This window comes from Rana temporaria, chromosome 13, assembly GCF_905171775.1.
Source record: "Rana temporaria chromosome 13, aRanTem1.1, whole genome shotgun sequence".
Lineage (NCBI taxonomy): Eukaryota > Metazoa > Chordata > Amphibia > Anura > Ranidae > Rana > Rana temporaria.
The window spans coordinates 48,215,743-48,235,130 of NC_053501.1; the positions used below are offsets into that span (position 1 = coordinate 48,215,743).

The following is a 19,388-nucleotide window of genomic DNA, read 5'->3' on the forward strand; positions in this document are numbered from 1 at the left end:
ACCCGAGTATTGGAGCGGGTTTGAAGCAACTTTGTGACCGAAAAAACCTCATCATACGTCCAGCCAACATTGTCGTGTTGGACAAAGATGATTATATTAAGGAGATGGATAAGATGTATATATATCTTTTTGTATGTTACAGATATTACAACAACCCGATTGTAACTCTTTGGGCTTGCTTACACTTGCTTCAAAATGTGGCTTTGGACACGCTTTTTTAAAGCACTCTGAATGTCAATCAAAGCACATAAAGTCACTAAATAAAATGGTAAGCTTGCTGTCCTGTTTACACGTTGCATTTTCTTTGCTTTAAAAAATAATACCCCATGTCTCTTTCTTGGTCCTTCAAAGCATCTCAAAAGCCTCCATAAAAATGTATGACAAAGCTTGATTCGAGCACCTGTAGCTTTTGAAAGGCTTCTATTTAGCTTTCCTTTGTTTTGGAAGTATTGCAGGTATAAGATATCCTAAGACGCACTGGGAAACCAACACGAGAACCAGTGAGAAGTCATCAGCAGTCACTTTTGCTTAAAGAGGTACTGCAGTCTGCTCACATAATTTGTAATAAAAACATCTTAGCCATTCTGAAGCTTCCCTCCAACCACTTTGTATATTATATATATACTGTGATTCTGTGCTTGCCAAACATGCTGCAGAAATCTCCATCCATTGAGTCTGGCTGCCACCATTTTAACTGTGGGCAGCTGAAGCTGCTGTCTGTTCACTTCCTGGACACACACAGAGGCACACCCCCAGCTTTGCACCTCTCATTGACCCTCGTATGACTCCTTTCCTGGCAAACTATGACAAGAGTAATGCCGCGTACACACCATCACTTTATGTGATGAAAAAAAATGACGTTTTTAAAAACGTCACTTTAAATGACCGTGTGTGGGGGAAAACGTTGTTTTATGTCTTCTAAAAAACGACCAAAAAAAATTGAAGATGGAAAAACGTGGTGAACGTAACCTTGCTTTGCTAGAACATTGTGAGAAAAACGATGGTGTGTAGGCAACTTTGTCTTTGAAAATTGAAGTTTCAAAAACGTCATTTTTTACTTCACAGAAAATGTTGTTTTTTTTCATCACATAAAGTGATGGTGTGTATGCGGCATAAGAGAGAGAGAGAGAGAGAGAGAGAGAGAGAGCGCGCTGTGCATGATGTTATAAGCCTATGCTTTTTACCAGACAAGAAACCGGAAGTGGGCTGTAAAAGGTATTTAAGGTATTTCACAATCCAAAGTTAAAACAGCAAGGGCAGAGGATTTAATAGATAGAAAGTTGAAAAAATTACTGAAGTTCTGCTTTAATGTGTATATATTCTGCAAGTGTCTGGTGCAGATGTCACATCTGGTGTGCAGTGTGGAGAAGCAGGAAGGTCCGAACTGGAGTGGAGCAACTAGCAGACGGCACATAGGGTGTGCAACATGAGAAAGCTATAGCGCAAGTTGAGCGGGGACCAGAGAGAGAAGACTGAGCGGCAGAGGATTAGCAGAGCTGGGGGAACCGGAGCAGAAGAAACTTGCAATGTCACACATGGTGCACAGTGTGGGAGCAGAGAGAGAGGAGGTTGAGCTAGAACTAGAGGATCAGCAGATCTGGGGGTACTACTAAGGGGGGATCATCAGGGCTAGGAGTACTACTGAGAATGGAATCTGCTGAACGAGAATACTAATCAGGGTTGCCAACCGCCAGTAAATTGACTGACAGTTTGTAAAAATCTGATTTTTTTTACAACTGCCAGTACATATCAGGGGCTGATAATTCCATGCTGTATCATTTTTACGTGTAAATCAAGCAAATTACTTTGTTATAGGTATTGTCAGTGTTTCCATATCATGTTTATACTCTTCAAATATTCACTGTGTTCGATTCCAATAGGACTGCTGTAATTTGTTAGGTTGCCAGTAAAAAATGTGCTCCGCCAGTAAATTTTCCATGTTCTTTTCGGTAAAAAAATGGTGGGAGGTTGGCAGACCTGACACTAATAAGCCAGGGATCTGTTGAATGAGGGTAGCAATGAACTGGGGATCTGCTGAATGAGGGTACCAATGAGCTGGGGATCTGCTGAATCAGGGTACCAATGAACTGGGGATCTGCTGAATGAGGGTACCAATGAACTGGGGATCTGTTGAATGAGGTTACCAATGAGCTGGGGATCTGCTGAATGAGGTTACCAATGAGTGGGGGATCTGCTGAATGAGGGTACCAATGAGCTGGGGATCTGCTGAATGAGGGTACCAATGAACTGGGGATCTGTTGAATGAGGGTACCAATGAGCTGGGGATCTGCTGAATGAGGTTACCAATGAGTGGGGGATCTGCTGAATGAGGGTACCAATGAGCTGGGGATCTGCTGAATGAGGGTACCAATGAACTGGGGATCTGTTGAATGAGGGTACCAATGAGCTGGGGATCTGCTGAATGAGGGTACCAATGAGCTGGGGATCTGTTGAATGAGGGTACCAATGAGCTGGGGATCTGCTGAATGAGGGTACCAATGAGCTGGGGATCTGTTGAATGAGGGTACCAATGAGCTGGGGATCTGCTGAATGAGGGTACCAATGAGCTGGGGATCTGCTGAATGAGGTTACCAATGAGCTGGGGATTTGCTGAATGAGGGTACCAATGAGCTGGGGATCTGCTGAATGATGGTACCAATGAGCTGGGGATCTGCTGAATGAGGGTACCAATGAACTGGGGATCTGCTGAATAAAGGTACCAATGAGCTGGGGATCTGCTGATTGGAGGTTCTACTGAGCTGGGGATCTACTGGGCCCCTTTAAAATAAATCAAAAATTAACATACACACAGGGTATTTGCCAAGCTTCATTCAAGCTCCTAAAAAAAGAATCACTGTAAGCGGAGGTCTGGCGGTAAAAAAAAACAAAAAACACTGTAGCTGCTGGATTTTAATAAGCACACTTACCTGTCCAGGTTGCCCGCGATGTCGGTCACCTGAGGCAGATCTGTCCCTCGGACCGGGTCCCGGCGCTGCCATCCTCACTAAGGGCAACAGGCAGTGAAGCCTTACGGCTTCACTGCCCGTTTCCTACTGCACATGCGCGAGTCGTGCGGCTCGTTGGGAATGGGAACACCGTCCGGTGTGTCCCAGAAGATGCATTTCCCAGGAGGCAACGCGAGGAGGAGAACACAGAACCTCACCGCAGAAGAGGAAGAGGCAGATTAGGACGATCTGCCTAGTAACAGCAATTTCTTGTAAGTATAATTTTTTTATTTTTTTTTGAGCCTTGTTAGTTATTTTTTTTATTTTTTTGGGTGGACCACCACTTGAAGCATCAAAAGCACATGAAAAAGCATGCTGAAGCGACAGGTGCTTTCAGTTGAAGCAAGTGTAAATGACTATCACTATTTGTAAAATGTAAACAAACGTTTATTTACTTTAGTAAACAAAAATAATTCATTCAAAAAAGAATGAATGATGTATCAGTTTCCTTTTCAGTAGAAGTGCGATGGGTGAACCAATATTACAACAGATAACAGATATTACTTTCCGGCCTCTTACACTAGGTGGCGCTAATATCTCCTGCTAGCCCTCCGCTGGGTGCTGGAGACGCTCTAGCCCGAGCTCTATGGTCGTACTGAGGAGAGACCGAGCGCTGAGTGCTCAGGCCGCTCGTCGCTGGAGGACCCGAGCTTCCTCCGGGGGTGAGAGGGGATAAAATGGCCGCTGTGAGGCCGCCCGGGCCTGTCTATCAACGCCGTGTCCCTATTCTTCTTCGGACGGGAAGGTGAAAGCGGCCCGGAGGGGGTAACACGGAGGACCATGGGCTCTCAGACGCTGCAAATCCTTCGGCAGGGAGTGTGGGCTTCCATCACCGGGGGCTGGTACTACGACCCCCACCAGAGCACCTTTGTCAACACCCTGCACCTCTACATATGGCTCTTCCTGCTCTGCTTCCCCTTCACCCTCTACATGGTGAGTGTACACAGCTCCCTCCATCTTGTCTGCTCTATAGGCCTTCCCTTCTGTGTACTGCCATCTCCACACTGGGTGCCTTACTGCTGGGGGGGCACTGCCAGGGGGCAAGAGACTGACAGGCTATGGGGGAGGGAGGCATACCTCAGGCTGGAGATCCAAGGAGGGGGGGGATCAGACTTTACACCATAGCTTTGTCTTGGATGTGGCATAACATCATCAAATATTTTTTTTTTTAAATTGTTTATATATATATCATAACATTATACATAGTGAGATACATCTATATACACACATGTCATAACATAATCATCACATACATATACTTAGAGAGACACACACAAACACATATACATACATATATATATATATATATATATATATATATATATATATATATATATATATATATATATATACACACACCTATATACTTAGATACAGACTTCTATGTTTATATGCACAAATCATGTAATCATCATATAATTAAAGTGGTTTTTCCCTGTATCTGAGCACCAATATTCAAAGCAGACACCCCCATCCATCCATGTCTCTGTGCTTTTATTTGCCGAGAAATCACTTTTTTTTTAATATTGTAAAGCACTACATAAACTGTTGGCGTTATAAAAATCCTAAATAATATCTGAGCGGGCCATCTATTGACTCCTATGGGCAGGCGGATTACAGCGGAGATGGGTCCACTGATACCCATCTGCCAACCGATCCGCTCAAGACAGACAGATGTCGATATGTTCGCCATCCGTCTGGCGGATCGAATGGGATCAACCCATAGAAATCAGCATGGCTCAGACAGGTCCCTTCCTGCTCAGTGAGAAGAGATGAACCTGTCATCTGCTGGTTCAGTGGAGATTAATAATATTATTATACAGGATTTATATAGCGCCAACAGTTTGCGCAGCGCTTTACAACATCAGGGAAGACAGTACAGTTACAATACAATTCAATACAGGAGGGATCAAAGGGTTCCCCACTGAGCGGATCTGCCCCCTTTGCCCAAAAGTGAGGTTTTGGCTTTCTTGGGAGAATATCTGTGTGTGCAGAATTATTGGGCAACTAAATGAAACTAAATGAAAAATGAAAGTTTCTCACTTGCTTTTCATCTGTTAAAGTGAGAGATAAACAAACACCTCAAAATTTACAAATAAACATTTCTGACATTTAAAAAATAAAATCGGTGAACAATATAGGCTCCCTTCTTTTCAATAACAGTCATAAGCCTTCCATTCATGGAGTCTGTCAGTTTCTTGATCTGTTAGGCCCAATGCACACGAGAAGCAAATGCGTTTGCCGCGTTTAGCAGCGTTTTACCGCGTTTGCGGCTATCGGCGTTCATAACAAAGACATTGTAGACCCTCACAAAGCTTTGAAACGCAAAAACGTTTGCGTCTGAAAAAACGAGCCTATACCCAACTGCTTAAAAATGGAAAAAAAAAAACGTGAATGTGTGCATAGACACATAGGATAACATTTTGGCTGGGTTCACACTACTACACTACTTTCATCCTACTTTGCTCTGCTACATTGGTCCTACATTTATCCTACATTGGTCCTACATCCATCCTACTTTCATGAACAGGATACTACTTTGGTCCGACTTCAATGATATTCAATGGGCCTGAAGTAGGATCAATGTAGGACCAAAAGTAGTACAGGGAGCATTTTCAAAGTCGGACCGACTTGTGTAGGACGCTACAAGACGCTCTCATAGGGAAACATTGAACACAGAGCAAAGTATGATGAAAGTAGTGTAGTAGTGTGAACCCAGCCTAAATGTGTTCAGGGGCAGTTGAAAAAAATGCCCAAATGCCTCTGAACTCGAGTTTACCAGCGTCTCGTGTGCATGGGGCCTAAAAGATCAACTTTTTGTGCAGCAGCAACCACAGCCTCCCAGACACAGTTCAAAGAGGTGTACTGTTTTCCTTCACCGTAAATCTCTTGTTTAAGAAGGGCTCACAAGTTCTCAATAGGTTTTGGGTCAGGTGAGGAAGGGGGCTATGTCATTCTTTCATCTTTAGGTCCTTTACTGGCTAGTCACGCAGTGGAGTACTTCAATAAATGCTTTGGACCATTGTCCTGCACAAATATCGGGGTCTTCTTGAAAGATACAGACTTTTTCCTGTACAGCTGCTTGAAGAAAGTGTCTTCTAAAAACTGGCAGTAGGTTTGGGAGTTGATTTTTAAGTCCATCTTCAACCCAAAAAGGTCCAACTAGCTCATCTTTACCAATACCAACCCATACCAGTATCCCACCTCCACCTTGCTGACATCTGAGTGGAAGTGGAGCTCTGTGCCCATTACTGATCCATCCACAGGCCCATCCATCTGGTCCATCAGGAGTTGCTCTTATCTCATCAGTCCATAAAACCTTTGAAAAAGCTGTGTTCAGTTATTTCTGGGCCCAGGCTTGACGTTTCAACTTGTGTGTCTTGTTCTGTGGTGGTCGGGTTTCAGTCTTCCTTACCTTGGCCGTGTCTCTGAGCACTGAATAATACCTTGTACTTCTGGGCACTACAAGGTAGGTTTCTGTTCTGGAAAATGACGGCACTGGAGGATAATGGGTTCCTGGTAGCTTTACGTTTTGATTCTTCTCAAATCTTTAGCAGTTAATTTTTCTAAATTTTCAGTCTTTGTTTGCTATGAGGAAAGACTTGCTGAACTGAATTTATTCTCTCGAGAAGAGGAGATTGAGGGATAAGATCAACACATCAATGCATACATGGTCGCAACCCTCTTGTATTAGAACTGCACTTTCTCTTTTTATTGTAAAGTGCTTCATAAACTGTCAGTGCTATGTAAATCCTGTATTTTAATGTTGTGAACTTGGTGTTGAATTATTCACTTTAACCACTTAAGACCCGGACCAAAATGCAGCTAAAGGACCTTGCCCCTTTTTGCGATTCCGCACTGCGTCGCTTTAACTGACAATTGCGCGGTCGTGCGACGTGGCTCCCAAACAAAATTGGCGTCCTTTTTTTTCCCCACAAATAGAGCTTTCTTTTGGTGGTATTTGATCACCTCTGCGGTTTTTATTTTTTGCGCTATAAACAAAAATAGAGCGACAATTTTGCAATATTTTTTACTTTTTGCTATAATATCCCCCAAAAATATATAAAATATTTTTTTTTTTTACTCAGTTTAGGCCAATACGTATTCTTCTACCTATTTATGGTAAAAAAATTGCAATAAGCGTTTATTGGTTGGTTTGCGCAAAATTTATAGCGTTTACAAAATAGGGGATAATTTTATTAAATTTGTATTTAATTTTTTTTTTTTTTTTACTACTAATGGTGGCGATCCGCGTTTTTTTTTTTTTTTTTTTGTGACTGCGACATTATGGCGGACACTCCGGACAATTTTGACACATTTTTGGGACCATTGTAATTTTCACAGCAAAAAATGCATTTAAAATGCATTGTTTGTTGTGAAAATGACAGTTGCAGTTTGGGAGTTAACCACAAGGGGGCGCTGATGGGGTTATGTGTTCCCTAAAGTGTGTTTACAACTGTAGGAGGGTGTGGCTGTAGGTGTGACGTCATCGATTGTGTCCTCCTATAACAGGGATGACACGATCGATGCAGCCGCCACAGTGAAGAAAGGGGAAGCTGTGTTTACACATGGCTCTCCCTGTTCTTCAGCTCCGGGGACCGATCGCGGGTGTCCGGCGGCGATCGGGTCCGCTGGTCCCGGAGCTTCGGACCGGGTCGCGGGAGCGCGCCGCGACCCACGGCTGGGTACTAGTACAGGACGTACCTGTACGTACATATGCCCAGCCGTGCCATTCTGCCAATGTATATGTGCAGGAGGCGGTCCTTAAGTGGTTAAGGTCATTAGAGAGGACAAAGGACACTCTTTGCTTCTGTGGGCAGTAATCCCAGAAGAGTTTAAGCGGTTCTAGCTGCAAAGGGTGGGCCAACTCAATATTGAACCCTACGGACTAAGACTGGGAGGCCATTAAAGTAGACTGGGCGGCTCAGTAGATTTATTTATTTTTTTGTTTTAAAAAAAGGCCTGGATTCTTTTCTAAATGTACGTAATGTAACTGGATACTAACGCTTATGGGCAAAAATGTATCCAGGGAATATCTATTGGATTGTCTCTTGTGGCTTCAGGAAGGTGTGTTTTTGTTTTTTCTCCTTGTGGATCAACTGTGGGTATTGGTGTATGTTGAGGTTCTTGATTTGTGTTTTTTTTTTCTGTGGCTTGATGGACTTTTTTTTTTTCCAACCAGATTAACTATGTAACATGTCGTAACTTAATCATCATATAGTTACATGTACACTAGATTACCAAAAGTATTGGGACGCCTGCCTTTTAAGCCTGGTTTACACCGCTGCGAATTTGAGCCGTTGCGATTTCTCAGATTCGCAAGTCATTAAAATAACATTGTTTTCCATTAGTGCAGTTCACATCAGTGCAGTGCGAATCTAAACTGCGGTAAAAAAGGGTCCTGTGCGAGTTTGATCCATGTGCGATGCAAATTTAGCTCTATAGATTGGCATTCCCTGAAATCATGGTAAAATCGCGCATTTTTTGAATTTGCAGCAGTGTGAATTTAGCCTTACACGCGTGTACTTTAATGGCCTCCCAGTCTTAGTCCGTAGGGTTCAATATTGAGTTGGCCCACCCTTTGCAGCTAGAACCGCTTAAACTCTTCTGGGATTACTGCCCACAAGGTTTAGGAGTCAATGACAGCTGATCACGTGATGTAAACAAAAGATCAGTAATCTGCACTTTCTCTGCTCACGTCGTAGGCAGAAAAAATAAATAATTACCGGCTGCTTTTAAAGGGACAGCAGGCCTGAATAGTGAGCCACTGCTGCCTCATTTGTGCCCACGAGTGCCACCTCATCAGTATCACCCACCAGTGTCGCCTCATCAACGTACATCAATGAAGGAGATTAAATGCCACCAAAAGAAATCTCTTTTTTTTATGAACAAAGGCAAAAAAAAATTTGGGTACATTGTTGCATGATTGCAATTGTCATTCAAAGTGTGAGAGCGCTGAAAATTGGCCTGGGGGGGGGGGGGGGGGTGGTTTAAGTGCCAGTAGGCAAGTGGTTAAATACCACCAAAAGAAAGTTCTATTTGTGGGGGAAAAATGATAAAAATGTCATTTAGGTACAGTGTTGCAAGACCACGCAATTGTCATTCAAAGAGTGTCAGCGCTGAAAGCTGAAAATTGGGCTGGGTAGGAAGGGGGTTTAGTGCCCAGTAAGCAAGTGGTTAATCACACCCCAAACTCAGGTCGATAACATAGTGCGTTTGCCTGCATCCGATTGCATTGCAAAAGTACCATGTGATCCTGTTGCAGTGCGTTTCCAAAAGTAGTGCATGCACCGATTTTCGCGTGATACAGTGCGATTAGAGCCCCTTCAAAATAAATGGGCTCAATTTACATCAAACTGAATCGTATGTGAATTGCACAGGAATGCGTTGCGCATTCCTGTGCAATTTATAGTGTGACACGGGGCTGAATGACAATTACTCGGGCAGCACTGTACATTTTTATCATTTTTTTTTCAGACAGCTAGAGCTGTCTTTTGGGCTTCAGCTTGTATAAGAGCAGTGTGAACCGCAAGCTTTAGCAAAGTATTTGTAGAACTTTCAGCAAGCTTTGCTGAAGCTTTTACAGTACCATTCAGCTCCCAGTTTGTAAATATTGAACACCGATTCTAGTGAGTGTTGATTGCCACTTAAGGCAAGCTGCTAGAAGGCTTCAGCAAGCTTCAAGAAGTTCTAGCAACTTAAAGTTAAAATTACTACTCCCATTATCTGCTTTCAACAATTATAAACTGGAGCTGAATGGTACTTTTAAAATCTTTATTAAAGCGGTTGTAAACCGCATAAACATTTTTTTTTCAAACCTGCAAGGCAAAAGGCATAATCAGCTAGTATGCACCGCATACTGGCTGATTATGAAATACTTGCCTCGGAACGAGGTGAAGAACACTTACCTGGTCCACGCCGAGCGAGATGTCATCTTGCTCCGGCGTGTCTTCCGGGTATCGCCGCTCCAGCGATGTGATTGGCTGGAGCGGCGATGACGTCACGCGTGCGCGCGGGAGATTTTAATTCGGCAAAGGTCCGGCGGCTGCCGGTCCTTTCGCCGTGGATTCCCCCCTGCGCCGCTGCAATCAGTGGTGCATTGCGAGGGGAATATCTCCTAAACCGTACAGGAAAACAATGTATACACATTTTTTTTCCCCCCCGAACCACACTTGGGTTCTCTCACTTTTGCCCCCCCCCCTGCGATCAATGGAGTGCTGAGCTGTGGAGGGGTGGGGAGCGGCCATTTCAGGCTCTCAGCGACTCGCTGTGACGGGTATAAGTCCAGGCACCTGGCGGGTCCAGACTTTGTCGTGATGATGCAGTGCCTGGACTGATTTCTGTAAATTCAGCAGAGAGCGGACTTCAGCCCACTCTCTGCTGAAAACAAGTCGCAGGAGTGCATAACGAATTGCTCTCCTTTGATCCATAGGAAGAAGCCCAGCCTAACAAGCTTTGGCTGGACTTCTCCTTTAAGATGATTGCTCTAAAATTCTGTCATGGTCGGCTTTTCTTTAGGTGCTAAAACTGGTTGAAAAATTACACAAAGTAACTTAGAAATAGTGGACTTTTTTTATTTAGTGTTGCTAGGCATCATGTGTTCCAAGAGAGGAGATTAGCAATAGATGTCGTAGACTGGCACAGCATTTGTAGTAACACAGGAAAACGATACAACTTGTAACATTCCAGGACTTATTGGGGTTTCAGGGGTTTAGCTGCTCGAGGTATGCTAGAATGAGGCAATCTAGAATTCAAGTGTGGCAAGATGGCATTGGCAGGCTTAAAACTGTAAGTCTAACAGAAGAGCTGTAAACAGGCAGGATCAACGGGTAAATACAAAGTTACAGCCACTAATTGATACATAGGCATAATATGAACATTTATTAATTGCTATGTACTAATCCCAGGATGATTTAGATTTTTGGCCGACGTCCTACTTTAGATAGGATAAGCAGTATTGCATAGTAAGATGTCTGAACATGGCTGTAGCCCAAAGCAAGTCCGCCTTTGCTTTGTGAGCACAGGGTTATATGGTATACATGCTTGTTGGCTGGGAGAAGTGACACTAGCACCCCCCGAAATTGATGGTTACATGTCACTTGTGGGTCATTAGCTGGAAAGGGTTATCAGCAAATGGATGTTGCTTGATCTTAGGGTTGCCACCTGTTCTTCAAGCCAAACACGAACACTTGTGCCTGGCAATTTTTTTTTTTTTTGTTGTAGTATACATTATAGGACTGGAGGAGGCAGAAGAGAGGGAGGGGGAGGAAGTAGCTGACGAGAGGGAGGGGGAGGAAGTAGCTGACGAGAGGGAGGGGGAGGAAGTAGCTGACGAGAGGGAGGGGGAGGAAGTAGCTGACGAGAGGGAGGGGGAGGAAGTAGCTGACGAGAGGGAGGGGGAGGAAGTAGCGGACAAGAGAGGGAGGGGGAGGAAGTAGCGGACAAGAGAGGGAGGGGGAGGAAGTAGCGGACAAGAGAGGAAGGGGGAGGAAGTAGCTGACAAGAGAGGGAGGGGGAGGAAGTAGCTGACAAGAGAGGGAGGGGGAGGAAGTAGCTGACGAGAGGGAGGGGGAGGAAGTAGCTGACGAGAGGGAGGGGGAGGAAGTAGCTGACGAGAGGGAGGGGGAGGAAGTAGCTGACGAGAGGGAGGGGGAGGAAGTAGCTGACGAGAGGGAGGGGGAGGAAGTAGCTGACGAGAGGGAGGGGGAGGAAGTAGCTGACGAGAGGGAGGGGGAGGAAGTAGCTGACGAGAGGGAGGGGGAGGAAGTAGCGGACAAGAGAGGGAGGGGGAGGAAGTAGCTGACAAGAGAGGGAGGGGGAGGAAGTAGCTGACGAGAGGGAGGGGGAGGAAGTAGCTGACGAGAGGGAGGGGGAGGAAGTGGCTGACGAGAGGGAGGGGGAGGAAGTAGCTGATGAGAGGGAGGGGGAGGAAGTAGCGGACAAGAGAGGGAGGGGGAGGAAGTAGCTGACAAGAGAGGGAGGGGGAGGAAGTGGCTGACGAGAGAGGGAGGGGGAGGAAGTGGCTGACGAGAGAGGGAGGGGGAGGAAGTGGCTGACGAGAGAGGGAGGGGGAGGAAGTGGCTGACGAGAGAGGGAGGGGGAGGAAGTGGCTGACGAGAGAGGGAGGGGGAGGAAGTGGCTGACGAGAGAGGGAGGGGGAGGAAGTGGCTGACGAGAGAGGGAGGGGGAGGAAGTGGCTGACGAGAGAGGGAGGGGGAGGAAGTGGCTGACGAGAGAGGGAGGGGGAGGAAGTGGCTGACGAGAGAGGGAGGGGGAGGAAGTGGCTGACGAGAGAGGGAGGGGGAGGAAGTGGCTGACGAGAGAGGGAGGGGGAGGAAGTGGCTGACGAGAGAGGGAGGGGGAGGAAGTGGCTGACGAGAGAGGGGGGGGGAGGAAGTGGCTGACGAGAGAGGGAGGGGGAGGAAGTGGCTGACGAGAGAGGGAGGGGGAGGAAGTGGCTGACGAGAGAGGGAGGGGGAGGAAGTGGCTGACGAGAGAGGGAGGGGGAGGAAGTAGCGGACAAGAGAGGGAGGGGGAGGAAGTGGCTGACGAGAGAGGGAGGGGGAGGAAGTGGCTGACGAGAGAGGGAGGGGGAGGAAGTGGCTGACGAGAGAGGGAGGGGGAGGAAGTGGCTGACGAGAGAGGGAGGGGGAGGAAGTGGCTGACGAGAGAGGGGGAGGAAGTGGCTGACGAGAGAGGGGGAGGAAGTGGCTGACGAGAGAGGGGGGGGGAGGAAGTGGCTGACGAGAGAGGGGGGGGGGAGGAAGTGGCTGACGAGAGAGGGGGGGGGGAGGAAGTGGCTGACGAGAGAGGGGAGGAAGTGGCTGACGAGAGGGGGGGGGGGGAGGAAGTGGCTGACGAGAGAGGGAGGGGGAGGAAGTGGCTGACGAGAGAGGGAGGGGGAGGAAGTGGCTGACGAGAGAGGGGGGGGGGAGGAAGTGGCTGACGAGAGAGGGGGGGGGGAGGAAGTGGCTGACGAGAGAGGGGGGGGGGGAGGAAGTGGCTGACGAGAGAGGGGGGGGGGGAGGAAGTGGCTGACGAGAGAGGGGGGGGGGGAGGAAGTGGCTGACGAGAGAGGGGGGGGGAGGAAGTGGCTGACGAGAGAGGGGGGGGGGGGAAGTGGCTGACGAGAGAGGGGGGGGGGGGAGTGGCTGACGAGAGAGGGGGGGGGAAGTGGCTGACGAGAGAGGGGGGGGGGGGAAGTGGCTGACGAGAGAGGGGGGGGGAAGTGGCTGACGAGAGAGGGGGGGGGAGGAAGTGGCTGACGAGAGAGGGGGGGGGAGGAAGTGGCTGACGAGAGAGGGGGGGGGGGAGGAAGTGGCTGACGAGAGAGGGGGGGGGGGAGGAAGTGGCTGACGAGAGAGGGGGGGGGGAGGAAGTGGCTGACGAGAGAGGGGGGGGGGGGAGGAAGTGGCTGACGAGAGAGGGGGGGGGGAGGAAGTGGCTGACGAGAGAGGGGGGGGGGAGGAAGTGGCTGACGAGAGAGGGGGGGGAGGAAGTGGCTGACGAGAGAGGGGGGGGGAGGAAGTGGCTGACGAGAGAGGGGGGGGGAGGAAGTGGCTGACGAGAGGGGGGGGGAGGAAGTGGCTGACGAGAGAGGGGGGGGGAAGTGGCTGACGAGAGGGGGGGGGGGAGGAAGTGGCTGACGAGAGAGGGGGGGGGGGGAAGTGGCTGACGAGAGGGGGGGGGGGGAAGTGGCTGACGAGAGGGGGGGGGGGAGGAAGTGGCTGACGAGAGAGGGGGGGGGGGAGGAAGTGGCTGACGAGAGAGGGAGGGGGGAGGAAGTGGCTGACCAGAGAGGGGGGGGGAGGAAGTGGCTGACGAGAGAGAGGGGGGGGGAGGGAGGAAGTGGCTGACGAGAGAGGGGGGGGGGAGGAAGTGGCTGACGAGAGAGGGGGGGGGGGGGAGGGAGGGAAAATGAGAAAGATACCTTAGTGAGGACTTGAGGAGACACAGCAGAGCACACGCCAGGCAAGGAGGCAGGACCTCAGGGGGCTCACCCACGGTCCAGCCCTGCCTCCACATGTGACCAGGTCCACCGGGCCAATCACAGACCCTTGTGTTCGCCGCTCGCAGGGGACATATTCAGCCAATCGCAGGCTGAATAGGTACGCCTGCTGCCCATCGCTGAGCTTGGCTCGGAGGCGGAGTGCACAGGCAGTAATGTGTAACACTGATGGTGGGCATGTGAATGGGGATATGCCACTCAAGGTTGAACTGCTGCTATATGTGCCCGGGTTTCAGGCATCTTAAAATCCGGGCACATATGTCCAAACCCAGACTGTTCGGGTCAAAACTGGACAGTTGACAAGACAGCCGACAATCAATCTTGTCGGATTCACACACCCTTCTGGTGGCTGCAGTCTATGTAAAACCCCCCTGCAGCCACACTACTGCATATATTGGTGGCAGTAAGGACACAGTTGACACGGGTGCACATGTGTTCCAGTGCGGTCCTTTACATTATTTTTATAACAGTCATTTCATTTTTCAATGGATGGCCAAATGTTCAAAATGCAGATAAAGGACTACTTTTTCAGATTGTGTTGCTTTTGCAAAATGTTTGGGGGTGCCATTAACCATTAACAAGGTGCATGTTCTGCAAGGGCAACATTTTCACATGTGGTGTGGGACACTCATGGAATGCACTTTTCCTGCACCACTTTCTGTCCCATTTCACTCTATCCAAAACAAAAAGATTTAACCACTTCAATACCGGGTACTTTTATCCCCTTCCTGCCCAGGCCAATTTTTAGCTTTCAGCACTGTCACACTTTGACAATTGTGGGGTCTTGCAACACTGTACCCATATGAATATTTTATAATTTTGTTCACACAAATAGAGCTTTTTTTTAATCTCCACTGGGTTTTTTATTTTTTGCTAAATGGAAAAAGGATGAAAGTTTTGTGTTCTAAAATGTTGTTAATCTTTCTTCATGAATTTAGGCCAAAATTTATTCTACTACATTTCTTTGGTGAAAATAACCCAAATCAGTTAATTATTTAGTCTGTAGGAAAGTTGGAGTCCACAAACTATGGTATATATTTGAAAATTGATCAATCCTGACAGCCTGTCTCGTTTTGTTTTATATTTTTTATTTTGATGTCGTATAACGTCCACCCAGATCGACTAGAGGTTCCTGCGGCGTCATCTTGCCATAGGCCAGGTGGGAACAGGTAAACCACTATCTGCCAATAGGACATTTTTGGGTTGAAGTGGTTAGACCCCTTTCACACTGAGGAGTTTTCAAGCGCTTTTGGCGTTTAACCACTTAAGTACCAAGCATCTTTCTGAGAGTGGTTGTTTACAAGTCAAAAACATTTTTTTCTTGCTAGAAAATTACTTTGAACCCCCAAATATTATCAATTCTTTTTCTAACACCCTAGAGAATAAAATGGCTGGCGTCGAAATATTTTATCACACCGTATTTGCACAGTGGTCTTGCAAGCGCATTTTTATTATATTATTGTTGTGAAAGATAATGTTGCGCCGAGTAAATTGCGCCCACTCGTGGAATGGCGGCAAACTTTTACCCTTAAAAATCTCCACAGGCGACGTTTAAAAAAATGATACAGGTTGCATGTTTTGAGTTACAGAGGAGGTTAGAATTAAGAGGCTAGAATTGTCTCCATACCCAGCCACCAGAAGGACCCGATCGCCTCCGCTGATGGCTCCGTTAAGTGGCGGAGGGCACGGGAGAGGGCCTCCCCTTGCGGCAAATCTGTTGCAGAGACCACTATTATCGGAAACTGGATCGCCGGCTGAAGAGGAGGATACCAGGGTTATGGCAGCTAGCTGCTGCCATAACAAAAATGTCCCTCTTCAAACAGTATATCGGCATGCGGCAGTCCGGAAGTGGTTTAAAAAAAAAACGCCTTAAAAGCTCGCGAAAAATGCTTTCACGCTGGGAGGTGCGCTGGCAGTACCCTGAAAAAAATCCGGAATGCAGCATCTTTAGAGCAGGTTTAGAGCGCTAAAGAAAAGCACCTCAAAAACGCTCCTTCATTGAAATGAATGGAAAGTGCCTGTAAAGCCCCTGAAAAGCCGTCCTCAAAATGGTTGTTGAAGTTTTTGAGCTACGTGTCCTTTAAAAGGTTGCACCGCAAATGCCAGAAAATCGCTACAAAAGCGCTCAGCGTTTTATGGACAGTTTGAAAGCGCCTGTAAAGGGGACCAAGGTTGCAGCTGCAGTCATGACCCAGGTATCCTTATTATTTTTTTGCCAGCGATGCTAAATAAAGTAAAAGCTTCCCCCCCCCCACCACCTTACTTGGCTCCTCACTGGGGATTTCAGGGCTGAAGCCTTACCATAGAGATGACCGAGGACCTGAACAGCCTTATGGTCTAAGAAACCGGAAGTGATGAGGATTTTGTCACTTTGGGTTTTGCTCAGATTTAAACAAGCCGTTGCTGGCTTGTAAAAGCATCTGGTCAAACCGATCTCAGTTTGATCAGATGCTTTTAAAGGGTAGAGGAGAGCTTTGTCTAATAGATACCAGATATATCAGAAAAAAGTCCTGTCACTGCACATTTTATCAACAAGTTCATTCCTTGTGATGCCAATAAAAGTGACAAATTTAAATAAAATACTTTTTTTTTTTTTTTTTTTTGTTAGTGCCCCTTTTCCCCCCTAGCCCACACTCAAACGTATACCTATGTTGTGCATACATATGCAAACTGTGTTAACACCGCACATAAGGTAAAGCCTCAAACATTATAGCGAGAGCAATAATTCTAGCACCAAATCGCCTTTGCAAATCTAAACTGGTAACCAAAAATATGTAGAATATATATCAGACTAAACTGCAGATTTTTTTTTTTTTTTTTGTGTGTGGGAATATTTATTATAGCAAAAAGTAAAACACTGAAGTGGTTAAAGGGGTTGTAAAGGTTTGTTATTTAAAGCGGTGGTTCACCCTCACCCACATGATTTTACCATCGAGACAGGCATTGTAGCGCGAGCTACAGTATGCCTGTCCCGATTTTTTTAACCCCGGACTCACCTTGTAATCTGACATCGTAGATTTCAGCTCCCGCGGGGAATGGGCGTGCCTATGGAGAGGGAGGATGATTGACGGCCGACCCTGGCACGTCACTCTCCCCGAAGACAGCCGGAGTAGGTCTCGGCTCTTCACGGCGCCTGCACACAGGCTATGCGCAGGCGCCGTGAAGAGCCAAGCCTATTTCGGCTATTTCCGGAGAAGCGTGACGCGCCAGAGCCGGCCGTCAATCATCCTCCGTCTCCATAGGCACGCCCATTCCATTTCTTCGATGAACGATTACAAGGTGAGTACGGGGGTAAAAAAATCAGGACAGGCATACTGTAGCTCGCGCTACAATGCCTGATTGTATGGTAGTAGAAAAAAAAAAAAAAATTCCGTTCATAGGGTGAACCCCCGCTTTAAATAAAAAATATCATACTTGCCTCCTCTGTGCAGCTCGTTTTGCACAGAGTGGCCCCGGTCCTCATCTTCTGGGGTCTCTCGGCGGCTGTCTCGGCTCCTCCCCGCAAGACCTAACCCCCTTCTGGGAGGCGCTCTCCCAAGGGGGTTAGCTTGCGGGCGTGCTCAATCACTTGGCCCCGCCCCCAGCACGCCACGTCAATGGCTGCGCTGCTATCAATCATCCAATGAAAGAGCCGAGAAGCCAGCGCGTTCACGACAATTTTGTGTACATGAGCCATTAGGAGATGGGCTGAATTGCAGTGATCATATTGTCTTGTTTTTGTTGTTCTGTTGTGATTCTTCAGTGTTGTATAGAAAAATGTGTGCTGTTTCCTTATGATTTAGAGATCTTCTCTGAAATATAAACCACACCACACTGCCGGTGGATTTCCTTGAACTTGTAATAGTTCTGAGTATTGTTTTTTAATCCCATTCTTGGAAGGTCATTGTTAAATGTAGTTGCCAGGAAGAATCTAAAGAATGATTTTCTACTTGTGAAAAGGCCTCCGTTTCCAGAGCTAAACCAAATGCCCGTAAAGTGAAATACCATTCATGTTTTTTATTTTTTTTTTTTTTTAGGCTGAATTGGCGTAGTTCACATACAGTGCCTTGCGAAAGTATTCGGCCCCCTTGATCTTTGCGACCTTTTGCCACATTTCAGGCTTCAAACATAAAGATATAAAACTGTAATTTTGTTTTGAAGAATCAACAACAAGTGGGACACAATCATGAAGTGGAACGAAATTTATTGGATATTTCAAACTTTTTTAACAAAAAAAAAAATGAAAAATTGTGTGTGCAAAATTATTCAGCCCCTTAACTTCAGTGCAGCAAACTCTCTCCAGAAGTTCAGTGAGGATCTCTGAATGATCCAATGTTGACCTAAATGACTAATGATGATAAATAGAATCCACCTGTGTGTAATCAAGTCTCCATATAAATGCACCTGCACTGTGATAGTCTCAGAGGTCCGTTTAAAGCGCAGAGAGCATAATGAAAAACAAGGAACACACCAGGCAGGTCCGAGACACTGTTGTGGAGAAGTTTAAAGCCGGATTTGAATAAAAGATTTCCCAAGCTTTAAACATCCCAAGGAGCACTTTGCAAGCGATAATATTGAAATGGAAGGAGTATCAGACCACTGCAAATCTACGAAGACCTGGCCGTCCCTCTAAACTTTCAGCTCATACAAGGAGAAGACTGATCAGAGATGCAGCCAAGAGGCCCATGATCACTATGGATGAACTGCAGAGATCTACAGCTGAGGTGGGAGACTCTGTCCATAGGACAACAATCAGTCGTATACTGCACAAATCTGGCCTTTATGGAAGAGTGGCAAGAAGAAAGCCATTTCTTAAAGATTTCCATAAAAAGTGTCGATTAAAGTTTGCCACAAGCCACCTGGGAGACACACCAAACATGTGGAAGAAGGTGCTCTGGTCAGATGAAACCAAAATCAAACTTTTTGGCAACAATGCAAAACGTTATGTTTGGCGTAAAAACAACACAGCTCATCACCCTGAACACACCATCCCCACTGTCAAACATGGTGGTGGCAGCATCATGGTTTGGGCCTGCTTTTCTTCAGCAGGGACAGGGAAGATGGTTAAAATTGATGGGAAGATGGATGGAGCCAAATACAGGACCATTCTGGAAGAAAACCTGATGGAGTCTGCAAAAGACCTTAGACTGGGACGGAGATTTGTCTTCCAAGAAGACAATGATCCAAAACATAAAGCAAAATCTAAAATGGAATGGTTCACAAATAAACATATCCAGGTGTTCGAATGGCCAAGTCAAAGTCCAGACCTGAATCCAATCGAGAATCTGTGGAAAGAACTGAAAACTGCTGTTCACAAACGCTCTCCATCCAACCTCACTGAGCTTGAGCGGTTTTGCAAGGAGGAATGGGCAAAAATTTCAGTCTCTCGATGTGCA

At 46.8% G+C, this 19,388-nt stretch overlaps 1 protein-coding gene across 9 annotated transcripts in view; it reads left to right on the forward strand.

The window, feature by feature from the left end:
* The first annotated feature begins 3,577 nt into the window (after window positions 1-3,577).
* PCNX1 (pecanex 1) overlaps window positions 3,578-19,388 on the forward strand; it is a 173,874-nt gene continuing 158,063 nt past the window's right edge. For 5 of the 9 annotated variants that reach the window (XM_040333117.1, XM_040333119.1, XM_040333120.1 and 2 more), the window contains exon 1: window positions 3,578-3,938. In XM_040333117.1, the coding sequence (XP_040189051.1) occupies window positions 3,786-3,938 (153 nt within the window). In that variant the 5' untranslated portion in view covers window positions 3,578-3,785. The remainder of the gene's footprint in view (window positions 3,939-19,388) is intronic. The other 4 variants (XM_040333122.1, XM_040333124.1, XM_040333125.1 and 1 more) reach the window with 2 other exon arrangements.